Raw genomic sequence first — 21,225 nt, forward strand, 5'->3', positions numbered from 1 at the left:
TGAAGTTCAAGGAAAGAGTGGGCGGATAAAGCGTGGAATGGTGTCTCTACAACGTGAAATATGTCCACTCCAAGTCCACAAATGTGTCATTCAGTCGACATGACAGCCCCATGAAATCCTTTAGGCTGCATACCGACATACGTTGGCCGGATATAAACTCAGAATGCGGTGTGCATGGTGTGAAGACGCCCCTGTCTCCCTCCTCAATCTGACCTGAGCTCAGTTTTCACATGCGCGCCATCAGGTCCCTGCGCTCATCTCCATCCTGATGCGTGCCTGTCGTTCAGCGATAACTGGAAGGGAGGGAGGCAGGCATGCAGGCAGCAGGCTGAGGGCGCAGATTCTTCCTCTCGGCTCGCGCTCCAGCCCGGATCAGTGCAGGTCTGACAGTCCGGCGTGAGGACCGCAGGACGCAGGCGCGACTCCTGCTGCGGATGAGGAGGATGGTTGTCTAAGTTTGAGCGGATCTAACTGGGACGAAAACGTCGAGTGAAACCCTGCAGTAGGCGGATTTTTCGATTGTTTATCTGGGACCAAAACTGCAGCTATCATGGATATTTTTAGCGTGAGTAAAGCAGACATTACTCTCAGATTTTACCTTCAGATGCCGCATCGCTGACGCTGTTTGTCACATGATTTAGAGTCATTCAAAAACCTGCAGATCAGAAATCATCCAATCTAGCACCAAAATGAGGAAATACGTCTGTGTTGTTGCAGCAGGTGCAGCTTCAGCTCTCTCCTCACTGCATGTCAGAGAGCTGGATTCAGGTGTGGTGATGCACTGCAGCTCCAAGGCTGAGTGGGTGTAGCCTTGACCCCTAAGTTGTCAGGGAGTGATCCAGACAGTGATGATCAACAGATTCACTCCTAATGGGGTCCATCAGCTGAGAGAGGATAAGGATTCTCAGTCAGCTGTCAGTGTGATTCAGACACTGTCAGAGCCTCAACTTTCTCCAGTTTCTAGGTCCAGAAAGTTTCAGGAGCATGCTCTCTAATGCTCCTCAGGGTTGCCTGGTAACTACTCACCCTGATGCTTTCAGCCTGCTTGGATGGAGTCCACACAGCAAAGCGAGGCCTCTCTAAACAGAAACGGGTCAGCAACAGGAGCATAGAAGTGAAGTTTCACTGTTGATGAGATGCTTTGAGGATTTGAATTTTACCTCAGAGTGGGAGCAGCGCTTATTTCATGATATCACTGAAAAGATCAGGGCTCTGCAGTGCAGTGATGATTAATTCAGAGAGACGGTAGAAAGCCAGAGATCAGAAAGAGCACCAACTTTGATGCCTGGCTGGATTCTGTGTATTGAGACTACAAAAAGGGAGTGCAACTTTCAGTGGTGCCTCATGCAAACTTTCTCTCTAAGCACTGTGGAGGAGCTATTTTAGAAGTTATGCATTTTTAACAGGTTTCTGTACTTCAGGCAGCTCTAACCTTTTAAAGAACCCTGACTGCTTTTACCTGAGGATAGTACAGTATTAGATGAAAGACGATAAGCTTTGTCCTGGCTGCAGTGGCCACATAATGGTCAAATTATCATGTTTGCATCAAGAAAAAGGGGATAATTTGTATAATAAAGCATGCAAATGTACAAAAACTCAGCTATAAGTTGATTGGAAACATTTTAAATGATCTCAAACTGGTGATACTCTAGTATATCAATGTTATAAACATGTTCATCGAAAAAAAAAAAGTAAAAGACACCAACATTGTTTCAGGACTGCTTCCTTAACAACAAACACTATGTGGCCAAAAATAGCATTTTCCTCAATCCTAACCTGAATGTGAACTGTCTCTGGTGCACTGTAGACATCACTACTGGGACTTTGGTCCTGTCTGCTCTCGTCCAATCAGAGAGAGGCTGTGGCGGTGCAGCCAGCGCCCCTGAGGGGAGCATCCTGTGAGCTGGATGGTGACTCAGCTAAAAGAGAGAGCTCTGAGTGTGAGTGTGGTGACGTTGTACAGTGCATCAGCAGAACTTTAGGGCTCGGGTGGAAAATGCTCCACCTTTAGAAAGCAGATAGGCCCTCAAGCTATATGTATCCAGGTTTCTGAAATTGTGCGTTTTTGTTTTAAAATGTAAGAAAATTTAACAATGTGTGTTTGCGAGTTAAAAGACTTAATCTGCAATACAATGAAACACAATCAGATGCATATTATATCACTTTCATTAATTTTTCATACATTTTTTCACATAGTGCTACATCAACATCAGCACTCTCTTATTTATTATTCTGATATTGATATCAGCTGTATCAGACACAAATAGAATCACTTTATTTTTATGATTTTTCTTAAAAAACAAAACAAAACAAAACAAAACAAAAAAGTCATTTTTCTGTTTCTATATTGTGATACTATGAAGGTTACTTTCCTCTAAATCATAAGGGTCAGTACAACATCCTTGTTCTGGATCAGGACTCCTGTCTCTACCTGCCGTTTACCTAAATGAGCCCGCAGCTTTAAGAGAGTGATGCATTATGGGTTGTTTTTAGCATATACGCTAATTTGGATAGTTCACGCGTGACCATAAATGCATGCAGCAGAGGTGATACGTTACTAAAATCTTCAGGGTGGAAGAAGTGATCGCTTTCACACAAACTGCAAATAAAATTGGCCAACCAAACAACGGACTCTGTGATAATGGCAGTCAAACGGGGAAGAAGTATGTTGCAGAAAGTCATGCTCGAAAGTGGTGAGTGGATCATTTACGTCAGCTACAAGTTGTATTATAGGAGAAAATTTCGTCTTTGTGCCAAGTTGTTCAAAAGGCTTAACAAGCTGTTAGAAAAATGACTGCAAAACTACACAATTGTTGATTCTCTATACGATTTAAGATATATTTTTAAAATTTATATGATTGTACATGTGATGTCTTAGTATCTTGATTTTAATGAATTTGCAAATATATATATATATATATATATATATATATATATATATATATATATATATATATATATATATATATATATATATATTAATAATAAAATAAAATCAAAAATATTGAAATTAAAAATGCAAAAAGGAAAAAAGAAATTTAATAAATTTGCAAAAGTTAAAGAAAATGTTGAAAAAAAGCTAAAAAATCAAAATACTTTGAAATAAAAAAAATGCAAAAATCAAAAAAGAAATTTAATTGATTTGCAAAATTTATAAAATGTTGAAAAAGCTAAAATTTTAGATATTTTGGGGAATTCAGAAACTTGAAACATTAAAAAAAAAAAAACAAAACAAAACAAAACTTTTCTTGCTACATATCAAGCATGTATATTAAACCAACACCTTGGCAGTTAAATTAATCCATCCATTTTATTTAATGTCAGTGTCTTTAATCATCAATATCCTCTGTAAAAAAAAAAAAAAATATATATATATATATATATATATATATATATATATATATATATATATATATATATATATATATATATATATATATTTATATATATTTCAATTTTATTTTTTTCAAGCTACAAGGTCCCACTACAAAGGAGTCAAATAGCCTCATGAGGCCCCAAAGCCACAGGTTACAGACCCTTTGTCTAGATTTAAGTGTTCTCAATTGCAGTTTACTCATAATACAATTTTTGTCATAGAAAAAATATGTTTTCATTTATTCAAATATTTCATTATTTCCTTGTATATTTTTATTTTGGTTAGTGGCTGATTGTTATTCAAATGCAGCAATAAATTCCGTTCATTCCTGTTATCACTTTACTTGTTGAATTCATCTGTGGAAAAAACTTCAGCTTGTTAGCTTCTCTTGCATCACTGATAATCATTTACCTCTGATGAGATGGATATTTAAATATGGGATGACATCCTCAGCTTCATTAAAAACTTCTCACCCAGTCAGCATTCTACTTTGCACAACTACCTGTTCATTATGCATTAAGCCTTGCGTAAAAGTCTCCAGATATACACTCTTATGGTTTAATTGGGTGAAGTTTTGAAATGAACTCTGTTAATGCTTTCTGTATGCACATGTTTTAGTCGACCGTTTTAATGTTTTTATATCAACTATGTGAGTTTAACTGTGTTCTTTGTTGAAACTTTTGTTTGCTGCCATTCTTTTCTCAGTCTCTCGCTCTGCTTTCTCTTGCACTAATCTGGCTGAAGAAAGGTTAAACTAAGAAATTTCAAAGATCCTTGATGCCTCAGGGGCTGCCAAGTTTGCAATACAGATGGAAATACCCTGGTTACTCTGTTTGGTTGATGGTGTTCCTGCTTTGATTAGTTTTTTGTCCTCTTTTGTCCCTGTGTCCTGTCAGACTATGGAGGTGGTGAAGGACAAACCCAAAAGGAGACCCCTGGTCCGGGCTGCGTCGGAGGAGAGCTCCAGTGACCTGAGTTCAGTGAGTTACGCTCCAGCCCCTGGTGACACACTGCCCTGGAACCTGCCCAAGCACCATCGCATCAAGCGCTCCAAGTCAGCTTCTGGAGATGTGCTGGACCCGGCTGAGAGGGCCGTCATCCGCATTGCAGGTAAGACGGAAGACGACGGAGGACGAGGGTTCTCAACGTGTGTTGACGCGACTTGCGTTGTCCGTTTGACTCTTCTGTTGCAACAAAAGCAGAAGAGAAAACAAAGATTTCATACTGTGATGATCAGCTGCTCACCAACAGCCCAGCGACAAAATTCATAAGCAGTTGTTGTTTACTTCAAACTGTTATAATACCCTTTAGCAATGTGCTGCTGCAAATATATGATCTCAAGACACCAAGGATAGAAATTCAAGTAACACTTCTTCAAAAACACTGAGCTTAATTTAATTTAAGCCAAAGTAACAGATCTACTGCAGGAATTAAAAGAGAGGCATTGCATAGGAGCATTATCACCCTTTCTCATTACACTCATCCATTTCCCATGAGGGGTTTCAAACTGCTACAGATGTCCAGGTTTGTCCAGGTTTCTTCTTTCTCAGATGATGCTACTCACTGTCTCTTTGGAGCACAAACGGCACCATCATCCTCTTTCACCTCCTCCCTGGTCGTCTGTGATATTGATTTGATGGGGTGGGGTACTGCAGCAGTGTTGTGTGACTCTGTGTGTTGTTGTCTCTGAACACAGAGGGGGTAATAGAAACACTCTACTTCAGGAAGCCAGTAGGATATCTGTAAAATTTACAACTTGAGTCTGAAGTTTGTCCTTCACATTACTTTCTGCGTGCCTCTAGTCTTGGGTAGGACGCCAGGATATGATGAAACACTAAATATCATCATTGGATTGCTGCCATAATGGCCCAGGCCTGATTCATTAGCCTTCTGAGACACATACAAGACAGAAGCTGCAGCTTTATCTCACCACAAATGGAGACTTGACTATTTGTTATCAAGCTGCAGACAGTTTCAGAGGCAGAGAGTGCTGAGTGGATCTAAATAAGATGTCAGTCTCAAGGTTTCTGGAGCTGGCTAACATGCTAGTTTATCGATCAGATATCTGGGACTCTGGACAGTGGCTCTGTTGACGTCTGTATGGAGTGATAGGCATAAAACAAACACAATAACACGCCGGTGAAAGAATGAATACACTCTGATAGACTACACGTGTCAGCAGATCTGTAGGGAGCAGAGAATGATCCTGGTTCAGCAGGTCACGTGTTGTTGTGGCCACGGCCCATAATGACCACCAGAGGCTGATGGGAATGGACTCTTGATGAGCTTCACATCAAATAAACATTCAAACACTGGTCTTTCTCTGTGAGCTGGACCAGCTGGAAAAAAAGAAATTGCATTATAATGATTTGCCTAAATGATAAACAATATGAAAATTACCTAGTGCAATAAAACACGATATGTGACAGAATAGAATAGACCAGGAAATACTTTATTTATCCCTGAGGGGAAATTCAGGAGGAGTCACAGCAACAATCATGAAAACAGAAGTAAGAAAGTGTTTAGAAAGTGCAAAGAGATCCATAAGAAAATAGATGGTGACAGCTTGTCCATCATTGTCCAGTTCAGCCAGCCTTCACCTCCACAGGGTCCAGGACTGAGCTTCTTCAGCAGTCTGTTCAGTCTCTGTCTCCTGGATCCTGTCTGCTCACAGCAGGTGAAGTTCTTCCAATGTGGAGTTGGTGTCTGGTGTTAGTTCTGTTAGCCATGTTTGTGAATAGCATGATGCTACTCTGCCTTCTGGTATTCCCTCTGTTGTTGGGTTAGCGCAGCTAGCATGTCCATCTTGTTGGAGATAGATCTTATGTTCCCGATAACGATGGATGGAAGGACAGGTCCATGTCGTCACTTCTTAGCTCACACCTGAGAACCAGCACTTTGTCCTCACCTCCTTCTCCTCACCTTGTGGGGAAACATCTGGCCTTGCACCAGTTAGCATTGACATGCTACAGGCTGCTAACTGCTGATTTCACATGTAAACAATGTGACCATGGTTACATGTAGGATCTCCAGACAAACACAGGAGCAAAAATAGTAGAAAAATCACTAAATCTGTAAACAAGGAAATACCTCACTTAATTCACATTAGTGTATTTTTTTAAAGCTGTTACTGCATTCCCTCAGTAGACTTTTACCAGTTATTATGTAAGTTTAAGTCTCTTTTTCTCTGAACAGACTTGACTGCAGGCTGTCTGGACTGTCTCTTTATAATACCAAACAAACTTTTGCATTTCTTACTTTGTACTCTTGCCTTTTATATCTTGAGTCTGCCCAAAGGGCTCCATCATATTACATAACCCTTCAGTTCATTTATCCAGTTTCTGTTATGTCTGGTATCTGGAGCTTACCAAATGCCCTCAGAGTGATAATTACTTTCAAAGAGACTATGTTATACAAGTGAGATCATCATGTGGTACAGCTGTTCAAGCTTTCATCACTCCTGCACTATTAGAAACAGGAGCGCCTCTTTTGACCAAGTTCTGGTTCAGTGATTGGACTGTGGTGCCTGTAATTGCTGTTGGTTTTTGTTGGACTATGGTTGGAAACACAAAAATGAAGTTGTTTGTTTGAGTTTCTAAACTTGAAATCTGTCATTCTGCTTCTCAGGAAGAGATCAACATGACTCATGTTTTTTTCATGCACCATAGTGTGGGAGAGGAGTGTGTGGCCTCTGTAGTTTCAGTGAATTCTCCCACATTAATACAGGAAGAGGCTGAAGGATATGAACAGTCACCGGACAAAAATGAGATGAGACAAGACAAAAGAAAGATTAAGTGGTCTTATTTGTAATCCTGAATAGCTTGGTTTTCAGAGACATCAATGCTCAAAACTATATAAAGATGTCTTCTGTTAGTTTAGAGTTGAATTCCTGTAAGTTACTACTTTGCTCTGCTTTCAAGGACACTAGTAGAGAGAAACTGTAGCGCCTGCTTGTAACAGATTGTGATAAATAATTCAGAGCTGCTTTCAGTGAGGAGGCCTGTGCAAGTTTGTCAGAATATTGAATCATGGATCCATTATTGATTTTACATTTGTTAGTCTTTACAATGGCTGAGTGGCTCAGCAGTGTGAAAGGATTTATTTAGACTCTGTCATACTCTTAATCACCTGACAGGTCCATAGTTGTGTCCTCTGTCTTTTAACTCTTACACTCTACTGTTTTGTTTTAACACCACTATCAAGGTGCTTCTAGTGAAAGAAGATTGTTTTTATTTTTTAAGATTGAACAGATGATATAATCCATTTGACTGTGAGATTTGTTGTGATGCACCAGGATAGAGGAGTCAGTGCAGTATGCATGCTGGACACTAGAGGACAGTATCCGAAGATGAACAGAGGAGGTTGTCTCTGAAGCCAGTCATTCAATGTGAGTTCCTGCTTCTTTGATTCATTGGCTCCAATTCATGTGTAGTTAAAATCTTAAACACTCTGAGCGTATCGACTCAGTTGTTTCAGCACTATATGAAAAACTTAGACAGTGCTAAATGTAAAGGCTGTTTGTCACAGTTTTGTTTTTTTAATTTAAGTATATAAACATGGATTTTTCAAAGGGTCAGACAACAGGAAGTAGAGGATTATGGCACAAGTCCCCTACTTCGACTGCTTCTACTACTGGGATAAAACACTTGTAGTTGAGAAATCAATTTTATTCTAGACCAATGTGTTTTGAGTTGTGACCTTAATCAGAGTCATAACAAACAAACAACTGACAGCATTGAGCTGTAAGGTGAGTTTAAGACAGTAAGAAGTCAGACACATCCAACAATGTGCATCCACTCTTATGATAGCCAATGGGGCTACTGTACAAAGATCTGTAAACCTTCAGAAGGCAGGAGTATTGAAATACTCTGAATTTTAAAATTTCAACCATAGTCACAGAGTCATATCAGAATTAAAATAGCCTTTTTTCACCTAGTATCTAAGGAACACAAGGAATTTGACTCGGGTTGAACAACACTCTTTGTACAATTATTGTAAATAAAAAATAATATAACAAATAAGAAAAAAATAGCTTATTTAGTAATAAATAAATAAATGAAATAAAATGTAAAAATAAGAAATGTATTATTATTATTATTATTATCATTATTAATTATAATTATGATTATATTATTATTATTATTGTTATTATTATTATTATTATTATTATTATTATTATTATTATAATTAATAATAATAATAATAATAAAAATAATAATAGTAATTATTATTATTATTATTATTATTATTATGATAAGGAAAAAAGATAACATAATAATAATAATAATAATAATAATAATAATAATAATAAACTTTGTACAGAGAAGAACACAAAATGTATTCACATTAAGGTTAAAATAAGATAAAATAAAGAAATAAAATATTAAGAAAAAATCAAAATCTGTTTTCTTTTTGTGACATTTTTCAAAATTAAGAGTTAGATTACGAGTTAGATAGATAAATAAATAAAGAGATGAATAATAGAAAATAATGAATACGTAAATTAAAAAAAAGTTAAAAACAGGGGCAAATGCATTTTATATTAAGAGCATTGAGAATGCCTTTCTTACTAATTTACCATATTTGCTCCCCAAAACACATTTGTAAGACAAGCTTTAATAACCAATCAATCAAACAGCTTTGTGCTATTCAGAGCTTAGTGGGTTTTCCAATTTAGTTACATTGATAATCCTAAATACTGATCCTAAAAAACCTCTAATTTAGACCTAACCAGTGTTTGAATTCACTAAAAAACTTTCGTTCCCATTTTTGCATAAATGCTTAACCTAATGACATGTAAATAAAACAAAAAATATAAGAAATACAAATATCCATTAAAAAATACACATTACAATCTTTTTTTTTTAAACCTTGCAATATGACTCACAATTATTTCATGAGGCTGATTAGATTGCATTCAGTGTTTATTTCTTTCTTATTCTGTTTCAAACTCTTTACTATTAATGTTCAGAACGTGCTGCACAAAATGCTGTTAGTGTTAACTTAAAGAAAGTTTCCCATGGAGCCAACAATGAGAGGGTACACAGGGCTGGCTGAACAGAGTGTGCTAATGATCTGCCTCCACTGTCAGACTCAGCCTTACTGACCTCAGAGCAGTTATGTTAATGTGGTTACAGTCGTATATTAACTGTGGAACACATCATTCCAACACTAACTTTACTTTACTCTGTGAATAACATTCAGGCTGCCAACCTGTAAGCAAGCAACCAAACAAGGCCTGAGACACATAACGAGTGAAAAACCACAAAAACAGTCAATGAATACTGAGAGGAGACAGTTTCCTTCCTTGGATTTGTTGTTACTTTCTTTGTTTTTAGCCCAGAACATAAATTAGTGGCACAGAGTCTTTAGTTTGGTGATCTGTGGGAGGGCCGGCTGGCACTGCAGTCAGTCACTGGAGCCAAAAGGCAGACAGGCAAAGAGACAAAAGTGGGAGTTTCTCTGTGAGACACCACGCACTGACCAGAGCAGTGTTTCTGTAGAGTCTTTAAAAAGTTTGCCAGATTCATACGGGGAAACTCGCTGAAGTTTGGAGGAGCTCCTCTGAGAGTACTGCAGGTGCTGGGAGTCGTTACAAAATCTGACTCTGTCTCTTTTCAGGTCATAACTCACTGGTTGGGTAACTTTGAGTTGGGTGTCTCGAGGTTACTGAATTCATTTGACTCAGTGTTGAAATGTTTTCTTCACATTCCTGACTGAGAGATTTATTCATGTAAATTTGGTAATTTGCAGTTTCATGCTGTTGAAAGTCTGCTGGCTGTGCTGACAGAGAGTAAACAAGCTGCCAGCTGTATGAGAAAGTGATAACACACACACATGTGCTCAGACTGCACAGATATCAGGCTCTTTTTTGTTGATTTTGTAACAGAGATTGTTTATAGTTTTTAACTGGGCTGACTGAAACGGAGCATGTGATTAGTTTGTGTTGAGTTTGGGAGGGTTTTTCACTCCAAATGGAGGAATCCACGAGCACTGATGACTGCTGCCAAGTGAAGTTTCTTCAGCGCCTTTACTGGTGCCAGACTCTGGTTTGTACATATTTTTCTGGTCCAGTGTTGGCCTTGGTGTAACAGTGTACATGAGCTGGCATGAATTTCTCAACAAAGGCTCTGATAGGGCATCTTCTGTCTTATTTTTGTCCTTGAAGATGTCTATCTGTGACCAGCTGACCAATCCAATCCTGGTATCGGCTCTGATACAGCCTCTCAAAGCTGGATCGGGTATCGGTGGGAAAGGATCGGTTAGAACTTGACACTAAGGCTAAACTATGATTTAGTTTACAGGGTATAAAATTTACAATTAAATAGTAATTTCTGTAAGTTCTGAAGCATTGTTTTAACCAAATTGCTGTTAAACATTTAAACTAGGGCTGTCACTTTGATGTTTTAGTTAGATTAATTAAATATAAAACTACCTAAGAAGAGTAGGCTCTCTTCTGTTATATCTCTCTTCCTGTTTTTGATCCAAAAAACAGACATAACATACTTTTTTATCAGTGACTCAAGCAAATGTGCCAGCCCAGTGGCTCCCTCACTTTTGTTTTTTAAAAGCGCCTGATGTGAAACCAGAGTTTAACACAGTCAGCTTAGATTTGCATCTTCATTTTTCCCCCAACTTGCATGTTAAACAGTGTTTAATACATTTATAATGAAGTTTTAAAGCTCCCATATTCTGCTCCTTTTCTGCAGTTTAACATGGATCATTGATGTCTTCATGAAATGGTAGTAACATGTTTTGGTCCAAAAAGCCAATAAATCAAGCACAGCAGCATTGTTTCCAGGCTCTCATAGCCCCTCTGTTCAGAACGCTCTGATTTAGTGGGCGTGGCCTTCATATGTAAATGAGCCACCGCTGATACCGCCCCGCTCTTCCACGTCACTGAGAGCAGCGCCACCAGCTCCAAGTGCACAACATTTAGAAAACAGCGAAGCTCGTTTACCGTAACATTATAGGCTAAAACAACAGGCTAACTGCAGCTAAAGTTAGCATCCCAAAGCTAACAGAGAGGCAGGGGGGACACTGAGGAAAAGCTCTTACATCTGCTCCACAGCACACAGCATTTAAAATACTCACATTTCCAGGGTCCCAGGTTTGTTGGCTGATGATTGGTAATGCGCCTGGATTCAGGACCAGTCTATTCACTAGCCCTCTGTTGTACTGTCCAAAGTTGGAAAAGCAGTCACATGCACAGTTTTACTGAGTGTAGCTGGCACATTTCCTTGATAAATGAACTCTAGCCACTTAGACTTGTCTTCTTCCAAGATGGGAAGCTTGTGCATGGAACTATGTGGCTGTTTACAGCCAAAAACAGAGCAGTGATGGCAGTGATGGCTGCTGGAGCAGCAGCAGGGAGGAGGTTCAGGGGTATCTGCTCTGGTGGACCAATCAGGTCAGACTTGCTCCTGATTGGTCAAAAAAGGGACTCGCTGACGTCGGCTAATCCCTAAAATCCAAACAGCTCGTTATAGGTCAGGATTTTACATTCACAAGCACTACTAAGTACAGGTTTTGTCATTAGATATCACATTTTGTGGACTGGGAGGAAAGCCAAAGACCCAAAAACTTCACTAGAAGACTTAATAAAGTGGTTTTTGCACAATATGGGACCTTTAACAGTTACTGATAGATGCAGCTGTAGGTATAACCTGCTCCTCATGTGGACACACAGCTCTTAAGCTCAGAGTGTCTCCTCTCTCCTTGTCAGACTTTTTCAGTTTCTTCTCAGCACGACTTCCTTTGAGGAAGATCCTCATGTACTGAAGCTGCAGTTTTTTTTGGCATCCTGATCTGACGTAGTCTCTGCCTTATCTCTGAGGGTCTGTGGTTTCTTTGAATGAGACAGTAGAGATGTACTTACAGTTCCCTTGGAGCAAACAGGCCTCAGAGGCGAGCATTTACTGAACTGACACAGTCACATGATGAGAGTGTCTTTTAATTTTTCATGTCAATGAGAGTGTGAGGGTTGAAATACAACCCAAATCAGAGCAGAAAGTCATGATCAGCTTATAAAGAGGTTGTAGTTTCAGATCTTCACAGCTGTTGAGCTTTGAGCTGTGTGTTTATGTCACAGATCCTGTGTTTTGTCCTGAAGAGGTGTGGTTCTCTGGCATTCAAACTTAAAAATCTGTCGTCATCCAGCTCTGGGAATATGACGTGACAGCGTGGAGGAGCGTCTAAGTGCCATGAGGTTATTTTAAAGCTGTGAATCGTACAGGATCCACTTGCCCCAGTTTCCCTGACAGCAGGAACTCAAGTAACCCCACACTGCTCAGTCATTTGTTTTTTCATGGAGGTAGCCATGTGTGTGTCTGAATCTGGGGTGGAGCTGCCTGTGTGGTGTGTGTGAGTGTGTGTTTTTGAGATCTGTGGCTTCAACTGGTATCTGTCCTTGTGATGTGTGTTTGCCTCTGTGCCTTTAAGAGGAGGGTCTGATATGAGTCCGTGTGTGTGAGGGTATTTCTCAAGCACAGGAGGGGTGTGGTGGTGGTGGTGGTGGTGGTCTGGACTGAAACCTGCAGCTTTATAGAGGGAACACAGTGACAGAGAGTGGGTGAGGGTGAAAGTGGGGGACAGACAGAAAGGTGGACAGAGAGCTGAGGGGGGGACGAGAATCTAACAGGGATCACAGAGTCAGAGGAAAGTTCAAGAGAAAGTTTGGAGACAGAGTATCAGCCAGGCCATGTCCATGCCCATGTTTGACCCGGGTCAGCGGCTGGCAGAGGAACAGGACTATGTGCAAGCCTATGAGAACGTCAGGGAGAAGTATAAAGGTAAAGACTCATCTTTTCTGATGTGATCTGATGTGGCTCTTGTATCACATGCTGAAATAATGAGTGAATGAAGAGCTGGCTGTGAATGAGAGCATGCTGCAGTGAGTTCAGTATCTTAAATCAGCATTAAGCAGCTCCATGTTGGTTTTATGTGCTTAGATGTTATTAGGTCAAGAGGGCTCTCTGTGCATGTGGAAACAGGAAGTAAAACATCTTAATTTGAAACACCACTGAGACATGGTGTGGCATGGACTGTATTAAATATGTAGCCTAAGCAGTTTCTGAAGAGACATTAGGAGACTGAAGATGTCTAACATGGAAACTGTCAAAGAGGTGGAGATGATGCTGTAACCTGCTTCAGAGCAAGGAGCTCTAATGCACCTGTTGGTCAAATTTAGCCGCGCCCCCAATCATGTGTAATCATGCATCATAAAATTCAAAGCTGCAAACAGATGAGCTTCAAAGAAAGTACAGCAAGAATGGTTAGTTTAGGGAAAAAGAGAGGAAAGGACATCAAGATTGTTCTTCCAGTTGCAAATGCTTTATTGTGCCTCAAAATTTGGCACTTCATCAAGGTCTTCTTTTTGGAGCCATCTGAAAGTTTTTCTTGCAGTTTTCAAACTCCCGCCTTTGCTTCTCTTTTGCAAATCACCGTCAGATTTTGCTTTAGTATGACATCTTTGCAAAATGCAACTCAAGGAACATCTTTAAGTTTAGCAACTTAAAATTCCAATTATTTTACCAGGAGACGTATTAAAGTGATTCACAGTGATGATGCTTCAAATTTACAAGTGAGGGGCTTTTTGCAATGAAAAAGTTTCTGTTCCTATTGTTGAGTAATGGCTCTTAATCTAGATGGAAATCCATCCATCCATCCATCCATCCATCCATCCATCCATCCATCCATCCATCCATCCATCCATCCATCCATCCATCCCACATCCATCCATCCATCCATCCATCCATCCATCCATCCATCCATCCATCCATCCATCCATCCATCCATTATCTTTACCACTTATCCATTTTGGATGTAAGGCGGGTACAACCTCGACAGGTCACTAGTCTATCACAGGGTTGATATGTAGATACGGACAACCGCTCCTAAGACACACACACACACACATACACATCTACAGGCAATTTAGAGTGACCAATCAAAGTGTTAAGCTTTTTTTGACTGAGGAAGTAAGCCAGAGAGAACCCTCGCATACTGGGGGTAACAAGCCCAGGAATCAAACCAGGAACCTCTTTAATATATAAATATATATTTTTTTGAATTTTTTATTTCGAACATGAGATCAAAGTGAAATCTCTGTCAAAGACAGAAAAAATACAAAACAAACTGACATTATCTAATCACATATTCGAATGTGATTAGAATATAAACCCAGGTATCAGTATCAGAACCAGAACCACAAAAGTAATATCGATGCATCCATGCTAACCACTGCACATCTGTGCAGCCCCAGCTGAAAACAAACTTATGAAAACAAGCACCAGAATTTAAATTTTTGAAAACCCAACCCTTTCTGTCACCTGGTATATGAGCAACACACAGTTGATCTAAAAATTCTTAAGGGTTAGGGTTTAATCAACGTCAAAATGCTGAACTGTATTTGTTCTGCTGATTTTACTAAGTTTATTGCTTCTGCAGACATAATTAATGGTATGTTAACATAAGTCTTCCTCAGGGACGGAGCCAGAATTTCGGTTTTGGGTTGGTCAGACAAATTATGGCTGGACCTTGAGCTACAAAAATGTGTAGATCATTGATTTAAAAAATTAAATTGACTGACAATAAAATACTGTTACTGTGTGGTTTTAAAGCAGATTTGGTTGCTTTTTTCATCTTTCATTGCATTTTTATAACCCTTTTGTGCAACAGACAAATCTACCTCCATGGTATTGACCAAAGAGAGGCGCTCTAACGCACCTGTAGGCTGCACTGCTGTGGTGATCTGTTTATTATAATCTGTAAGAGCAGGGACATTAATCATGGTAAAATAAAATGAATAAAAATCTACAGTAATTCCTAAAATTAATAGTTTGATTCTGCCCTCATAAAGCTAAATGTTTTGTATTTGTGATTTTCATTTTTTCCAACAAGCTAAAAAACGTGGCTCATTTTACAAAGACAGAGCATCTGTCTAACACAAGCAAAACGAACATGAAGTGGCAAAATTTTACAGTTTCAAAACTATTTTTATTTAAAGATGAATAAGAATTAAAAGAAAAGTTTAGGGTGAGCCTGTTGAGAAGCCGGTGGGCCTGGGACCTTTTGGCCCACCCAAAGCGCCACCCCTGGTCTACTTGCTTGTTTGCACTTATTATTCTGTTGAAGAACAGCTTTATGTACAGGAACATAGCGTTCTTCGATGGCGTTTCAAACAACCCCTAGACTTTCTTCCTTAGTTATGATGCATGTTTTCAACACACACCAAGATGCTACAAGTCTATGCTCTCTGATGTGGTCTGGCAGCCTCTTTTTCTTTTGGGGGATTCACTGGGCACTGTGGGCACAGAGAGGTGAGACGTTTGGCCCTATGGTTGGATGGCAGAGGTCCACCTCATTACGTCAGGTTACACACAGCTCCAGCTTGATTTTTTGTGTCAGAGATCAGAGACAGGAAGCTGAGCAAACCTACGGATAATCCTGCAGCTCATTTGCTTCCAGGGTTCAGGAATCTGGATTTGACTCATGCAAAACCAGGAAGGGACTCATGGCCTCCATGCTGCCAGAAAGAGTGGGTTGAAACTGAGATTTTTATTGGTCGGATGAAGCAGCTAAATTTGTAGCACCAGGAGCAGTTTGATTTGTGTAGGATCCAGTTTTCTTTGTGTGTAGCTCTGCTGCTTTAAATCAGGGTATTGTTCTCGAGAAGCTGTTTGGGTGTTCCACAGTGTCTTGGTTAAAAAAGGTTTAAAAATAAAAAGAGAAAGGATGACTGTGGGCAGAGAGTCCAGCCCACTTACAGCAGACATCAGGGAAGACAAAGGGGCATAGTCTTGGTCCTGATGTTGGTCTAGTAATTTTCTTCCCATGCGGCTGCCCACTGTGCGTGTCACTGTGGGCAGCGTTCCTGCTGTGCGGCTCTGGCACCAGTCGATCTCCACGCCCCCGTTATAACCTCCAGCCTTTGTGCCAACATCTCACTTCCTGTTACTCTCTCTCGTTGTTGGTTTTGACTTGATCCTATTTGTTTTAGATAATTGGACATCCAGACTGAGTGGAAAGTCTGGAGTGGAGTATAAAGAGGAGGAAAGTTGCTCTCTGCTTTGTGAGACTAAGTTTTGTTCCTCTCAGGCTGTCGTCGGAGTCCTGTTTGTATTGGGTTAGTTATTGCAACAGGTGGACTGGAAATGATAAAGTGTGTTTGAGTGGAGCCCTGTGTTTTGATAGCAACTGCACAGATGTATTAGTGTAAAACATGCCGCTCAGCTTTAAATACTCTCTGCAAATATATCCCAGTGGTTTACTCTGTCAGTCTGCAGGTTATTCTGAGGGAGAGACTTCTGACATTTAGATCAATGAGGTGTTGCTTCTGAAGGCTGCAATGTCTTATGTAATGAGAAGTAGTAGGACTGGGCCGTTTTAAGTTGCGATTCTTCGATATTTACAATTTTTGAGATTATAAGCATACTTTTTTAATGCCAGACCATGTGCAAAAGTTAAATGATGATGATAACGTCTACAGACTTTATCAGGAGCCATATTTTCCCATAAATGCACATCACGTGAGTCAGAAAAAGTGAAGAATTGAGTAAAAAAAAAAAAAAAAAAAAAGTTTTTTGACAAAGAATCCCAATTTTGATATTGTCAAACAAAAAAAATCCTGGTTTATCACATTTCAGTTTTTTTTCCACCCCTTAAAAAATGTGGGATCTGCTAATTGTTTTTGCAAAAGCAACAGAGGCTACATGTTTGGCTGCAGACTTCTTCTTGTCCAGTGAAAAATTAATATAACAGCTTCACTGACCTGGCCTCTGAGCACGTGGTCTTTAAAGGACTTGCCCTGAATCTCATCCCTGGGATGCAGACTCTTATGCTTTTTTTTTTTTTGCTTCTTTTAAAAAGCATCTTAAAACCCATTTTTATTCTTTGGCTTTTAACCTTGGCGAGAATTAGTTTCTTTAAACGGTCTTATTACCTTTTATTTTCTTTTATTCCCTTTTATTTGCTTTTAAAGGTCCTATATTATGCAAAAATCACTTTAAGTCTTTTAGTGAAATTTGTGGGTCTTTGGCTTTCCTTCCAGCCCACAAAATGTGATATTTAATGACAAAACCTGTACTTAGTCGTGCTTGCGAATGTAGAATCCTGACCTATAACGAGCTGTTTGGATTTTGGGGATTTGCTGACGACAGCAATTCCCTTTTTTGACCAATCAGGAGCAAGTCTGACCTGATTGGTCCACCAGAACAGATACCCCTGAACCCCCTCCTCACCCACTCCTCTCCCCGCTGCTGGAGAGAAATCTCTCCAGCAGCGGGGAGGAGAATGCCAAAGTTGAAGAGCCATCACAGCTCTGTTTTTGGCTGTAAACAGCGACATAGTTCCATGCTCAAGCATGCCATCTCAGAAGAAGACAAGACTGCGTGGCTAGAGTTCATTTATCAAGGAAATGTGCCAGCTACCCAGTAAAACTGCTGTGGAGCAGATGTAAGAGCTTTTCCTCAGTGTCACCCCTGTCTCTGTGTTAGCTTCAGGATGCTAACTTTAGCTGTGGTTAGCCTGTTGCTTTAGCCAGTAATGTCACGGTAAACAAGCTTCGCTGTTTTCTAAACATTGTGCGCTGGGAGCTCGTGGCGCGCTCTCAGTGACGCCGAAGGGGCGGTATCAGCTGTGGCTCATTTACATATGAAGGCCACGCCCACTAAATCAGAGCGTTCTGAACAGAGGGGCTATGAGAGCCTGGAAACAATGCTGCTGTGCTTGATTTATTGACTTTGTGGACCAAACATGTTACTACCATTTCATGAAGACATCAATGATCCATATTAAACTGCATAAACCGGGCAGAATATGGGACCTTTAATATCTAGCACAAAGGTAAATCGACAGATTTCACAAGACAGTACCTGTTTGGTGTTTTCGATGATGTCATCTTCGTGTTTGCCCTTTAAAGTGGAGGTCTGTGATTAAAACTGCCAGTCTCCCACTCCCACTGCTTAAACACTCTAAAACACACACACACACACACACTGTGATACCTGTAGCTAAAACAGACCATGTTTTTACGATTGGACTGTCCTGCACCTGGGTGTGTGTATGTTAGTATGTGTGTAAATACTGACTGTGTTCACGTCTAAACTGGCTGAGATAAGTTTGTCCAGTGAATCACAGTTGAGTCAGTGCGTCCGCAGAGAAACTCCCTCCTCCACACTTCTTCTCTTCCAGCATTTGCCTCAGATCAATTTCATGCAACTTGACCTCAAATTCAAAAATAGTAATACTCTTCGAGTCCCGTATGCATAATGTGCAGGAAGGAAATCAGTCACACACACATGCAGCAAATCAGAGACTCAGAATATTTCACTGATCAACCCTCTGCAGTTTTTAACTCTGCAGATAAATCCTGTGAGTCAGGCTGGAGCTGGGGGACATGTTTGTGGAAAACATGGACGTGTGATTTTTCAGGTGTAGTTTTTCCTTCATGAATCAGTGTGTTTGGTGGATCCAGGGAAAAGTTTCAGTCATGGAATAAAGTTTAGACTACAGCCATAGAGAGGAACATGAACAGAGTTAGTTTAGTGGAAAACCTGCTCCATTTAATGGTCTTCTGATTCTTCATCTTCATCATCACTGTCAAAACCTGTGTGACACCTGTGTGTCCAAACAGGACTTCTGAGTGTGATGACCTCCACCGACAGAGGACACTCATTTATTATCTCCACACATGTTCACACCTACCCACAATCCCACAGTCAGCTGCCAACTGTACGGCTCAGTCTACTGTAGATTACCCATAACTCTGTGCTGCAGCCAGATCTTCTCACCTGTCTGCTACTTCACAGGGGATTGTAAGGTGACCTGTTCAGCCTGTGTTTGTTCACATGTGCTGCTGAAACATACTGTGGGCTGAGTACATGACACATGCATGTATGAGTAATCTAACATTTCTGAATCAGGGCTGTGCTGGAAAACACTGTATCTGCTTTAAACTCATCAAATTAAGAATATCAGATTGATAATTGTCACTATAGAAGGATGGAAACTACCCTCTTCATCTTCTGTTAAACCATTCACATGTTCCTACAGATGATTAAATGTTCAAACTAAGGACTTTACTAGACTAACACACCAAATAACTAATAAAATTAAAAAGAATATAAAATCACAGGGAAAAACCAAGGGGCCACATCCAGTTTAGTAAAATAAAACCTATGCGGAAGTGTTAAAGGTTGCTGTTCACAGAGAGGCTGGTTGCAGAAAGACTGGAGGTCACAGACACACCAAGCCAAAAAAAACAACAACCGACTTTTACAGCATGAAACAGCATATTGACATACATTCTACGGTTACTTTCTATTTTTTATGCTTGAGCGTGATTGGACTGAAGTGTAAGTGTCGCCTGGGCCCTCGCGTCCAAGACAGATTTCTCCTATGGTAGACAATAAAGATCTTATCTGATCTTATCCTGGCTCAAAAAATGGCCTGGGTCTGAAACATTGATTTTGCTATTGGCACACACTGTATGGTGAGTGATTTTTTTCTAACTTGGCGGTTTATTGGGATGGTTTGATCCTAATCAATCAGAGACACAGCTCAGCTTATGTGACGAACAGGCACCCTGCAGCTGTTTAAAAGGAAACTCAAAGCTGACGTTTTGCCTTGCCATTGTAACTTGCTAAATGCTGCAAAGTCCTGTACTCATGGTGGATTAATATAACATAAGACTCCTTATCTTGTCTTGATGTTGGGTTTCTGCTAATAAAACTTTATTAACATTTACGGGTCTAGACCTGTAAATGTTTTGTAAAGTGTCTTGAGATAACATTTGTTATGATTTGGCGCTATACAAATAAAGACCGATTGATTGATTGATTGATTGACGTCATAACCAATGTGGCTGCACCTCTGGATTGCCTTCATTTCACAGTATCAGGAATAGGTATGGGTACCTTTCACATTTGAATTGATATGGTACCGATACCTGGTACCCAGCAACTGCTACTGGTACTCAACAGTACCAATTTTCAGTACTTTTTTTGTGTATATGTGGTAAGAAATATTGATTACTTAAATGATATAGTTTTGTTTTTCAATTTAACATTTATTCTTCAATATATTACCTTGTGGGGCTGTGCATGTCCAATTTTGAAAATCACCTTCTCTTCCACTCCCTCACAGTCACAAGGATGTGTTGAGGTACCTAAACATGGGACCTTTTGGTTTCATGTGAATCAGTACCTGGTACTTTTGACAGAATTTGGTCGGTACCTATAAAAGTACCTAATTCGGTACCCATCCCTATTCAAGAAAAGACAGGTGACGTCACAGAGACTACATTTATGTTTTATACTGTCCATGCGAAGAACTTATCAAAACTCAACAAAAACAAAACAAATGATACATTCAGTACAAACAATCCTCCTTGACACAGAAGTTTTGAAAATATTTTAACTTCGGATGAGTTATGATTTGTGAAACAATGAATATCAGAAACACAATCAAAATTTGAAGCATTATTACAAATGCTATCTTGTGACAGAATTACACTTTCTAAGCTTTTGAACGATGCCTGCTTTACTTCAGTATTCCTGTCAGACGGTGCCTTTAGCGCGGGACGAGTCATTATTTTTAAAGCATCAAGTTTCATTACTTTATTGAGAATTGTCATTATTTCAAATGTGATCTCATTAGAAATCATATTTTTTTTCTTTACCATTACTTGGTTTTAATGCAGTATTCCCATCTGACACTGTCTGTAGTGACTCCATAGACTGTTTGTTTGTGCAATATAACAGAAAAAAAAGGATGGATGAGCAAAGATCGCCAAAAAGACTTGTTGCCTACTTTTTTAAAATCATCCCTGGGCCATTTTTTAAGCTGCA

At 39.7% G+C, this 21,225-nt stretch overlaps 1 protein-coding gene across 1 annotated transcript in view; it reads left to right on the plus strand.

Annotated features, from left to right (window-relative positions):
* Nucleotides 1-381: 381 nt before the first annotated feature.
* pleca (plectin a) overlaps nucleotides 382-21,225 on the plus strand; it is a 140,450-nt gene continuing 119,606 nt past the window's right edge. Inside the window, exons 1-2 of the mRNA XM_074687569.1 lie at nucleotides 382-565; nucleotides 4,273-4,486. Coding sequence (XP_074543670.1) covers nucleotides 551-565; nucleotides 4,273-4,486 — 229 coding nt within the window. The 5' untranslated portion in view covers nucleotides 382-550. The remainder of the gene's footprint in view (nucleotides 566-4,272; nucleotides 4,487-21,225) is intronic.

This window comes from Halichoeres trimaculatus, unplaced genomic scaffold (assembly GCF_033239565.1).
Source record: "Halichoeres trimaculatus isolate MK-OKI-2021-1 unplaced genomic scaffold, fHalTri1.1 fHalTri1_scaffold_14, whole genome shotgun sequence".
NCBI lineage: Eukaryota > Metazoa > Chordata > Actinopteri > Labriformes > Labridae > Halichoeres > Halichoeres trimaculatus.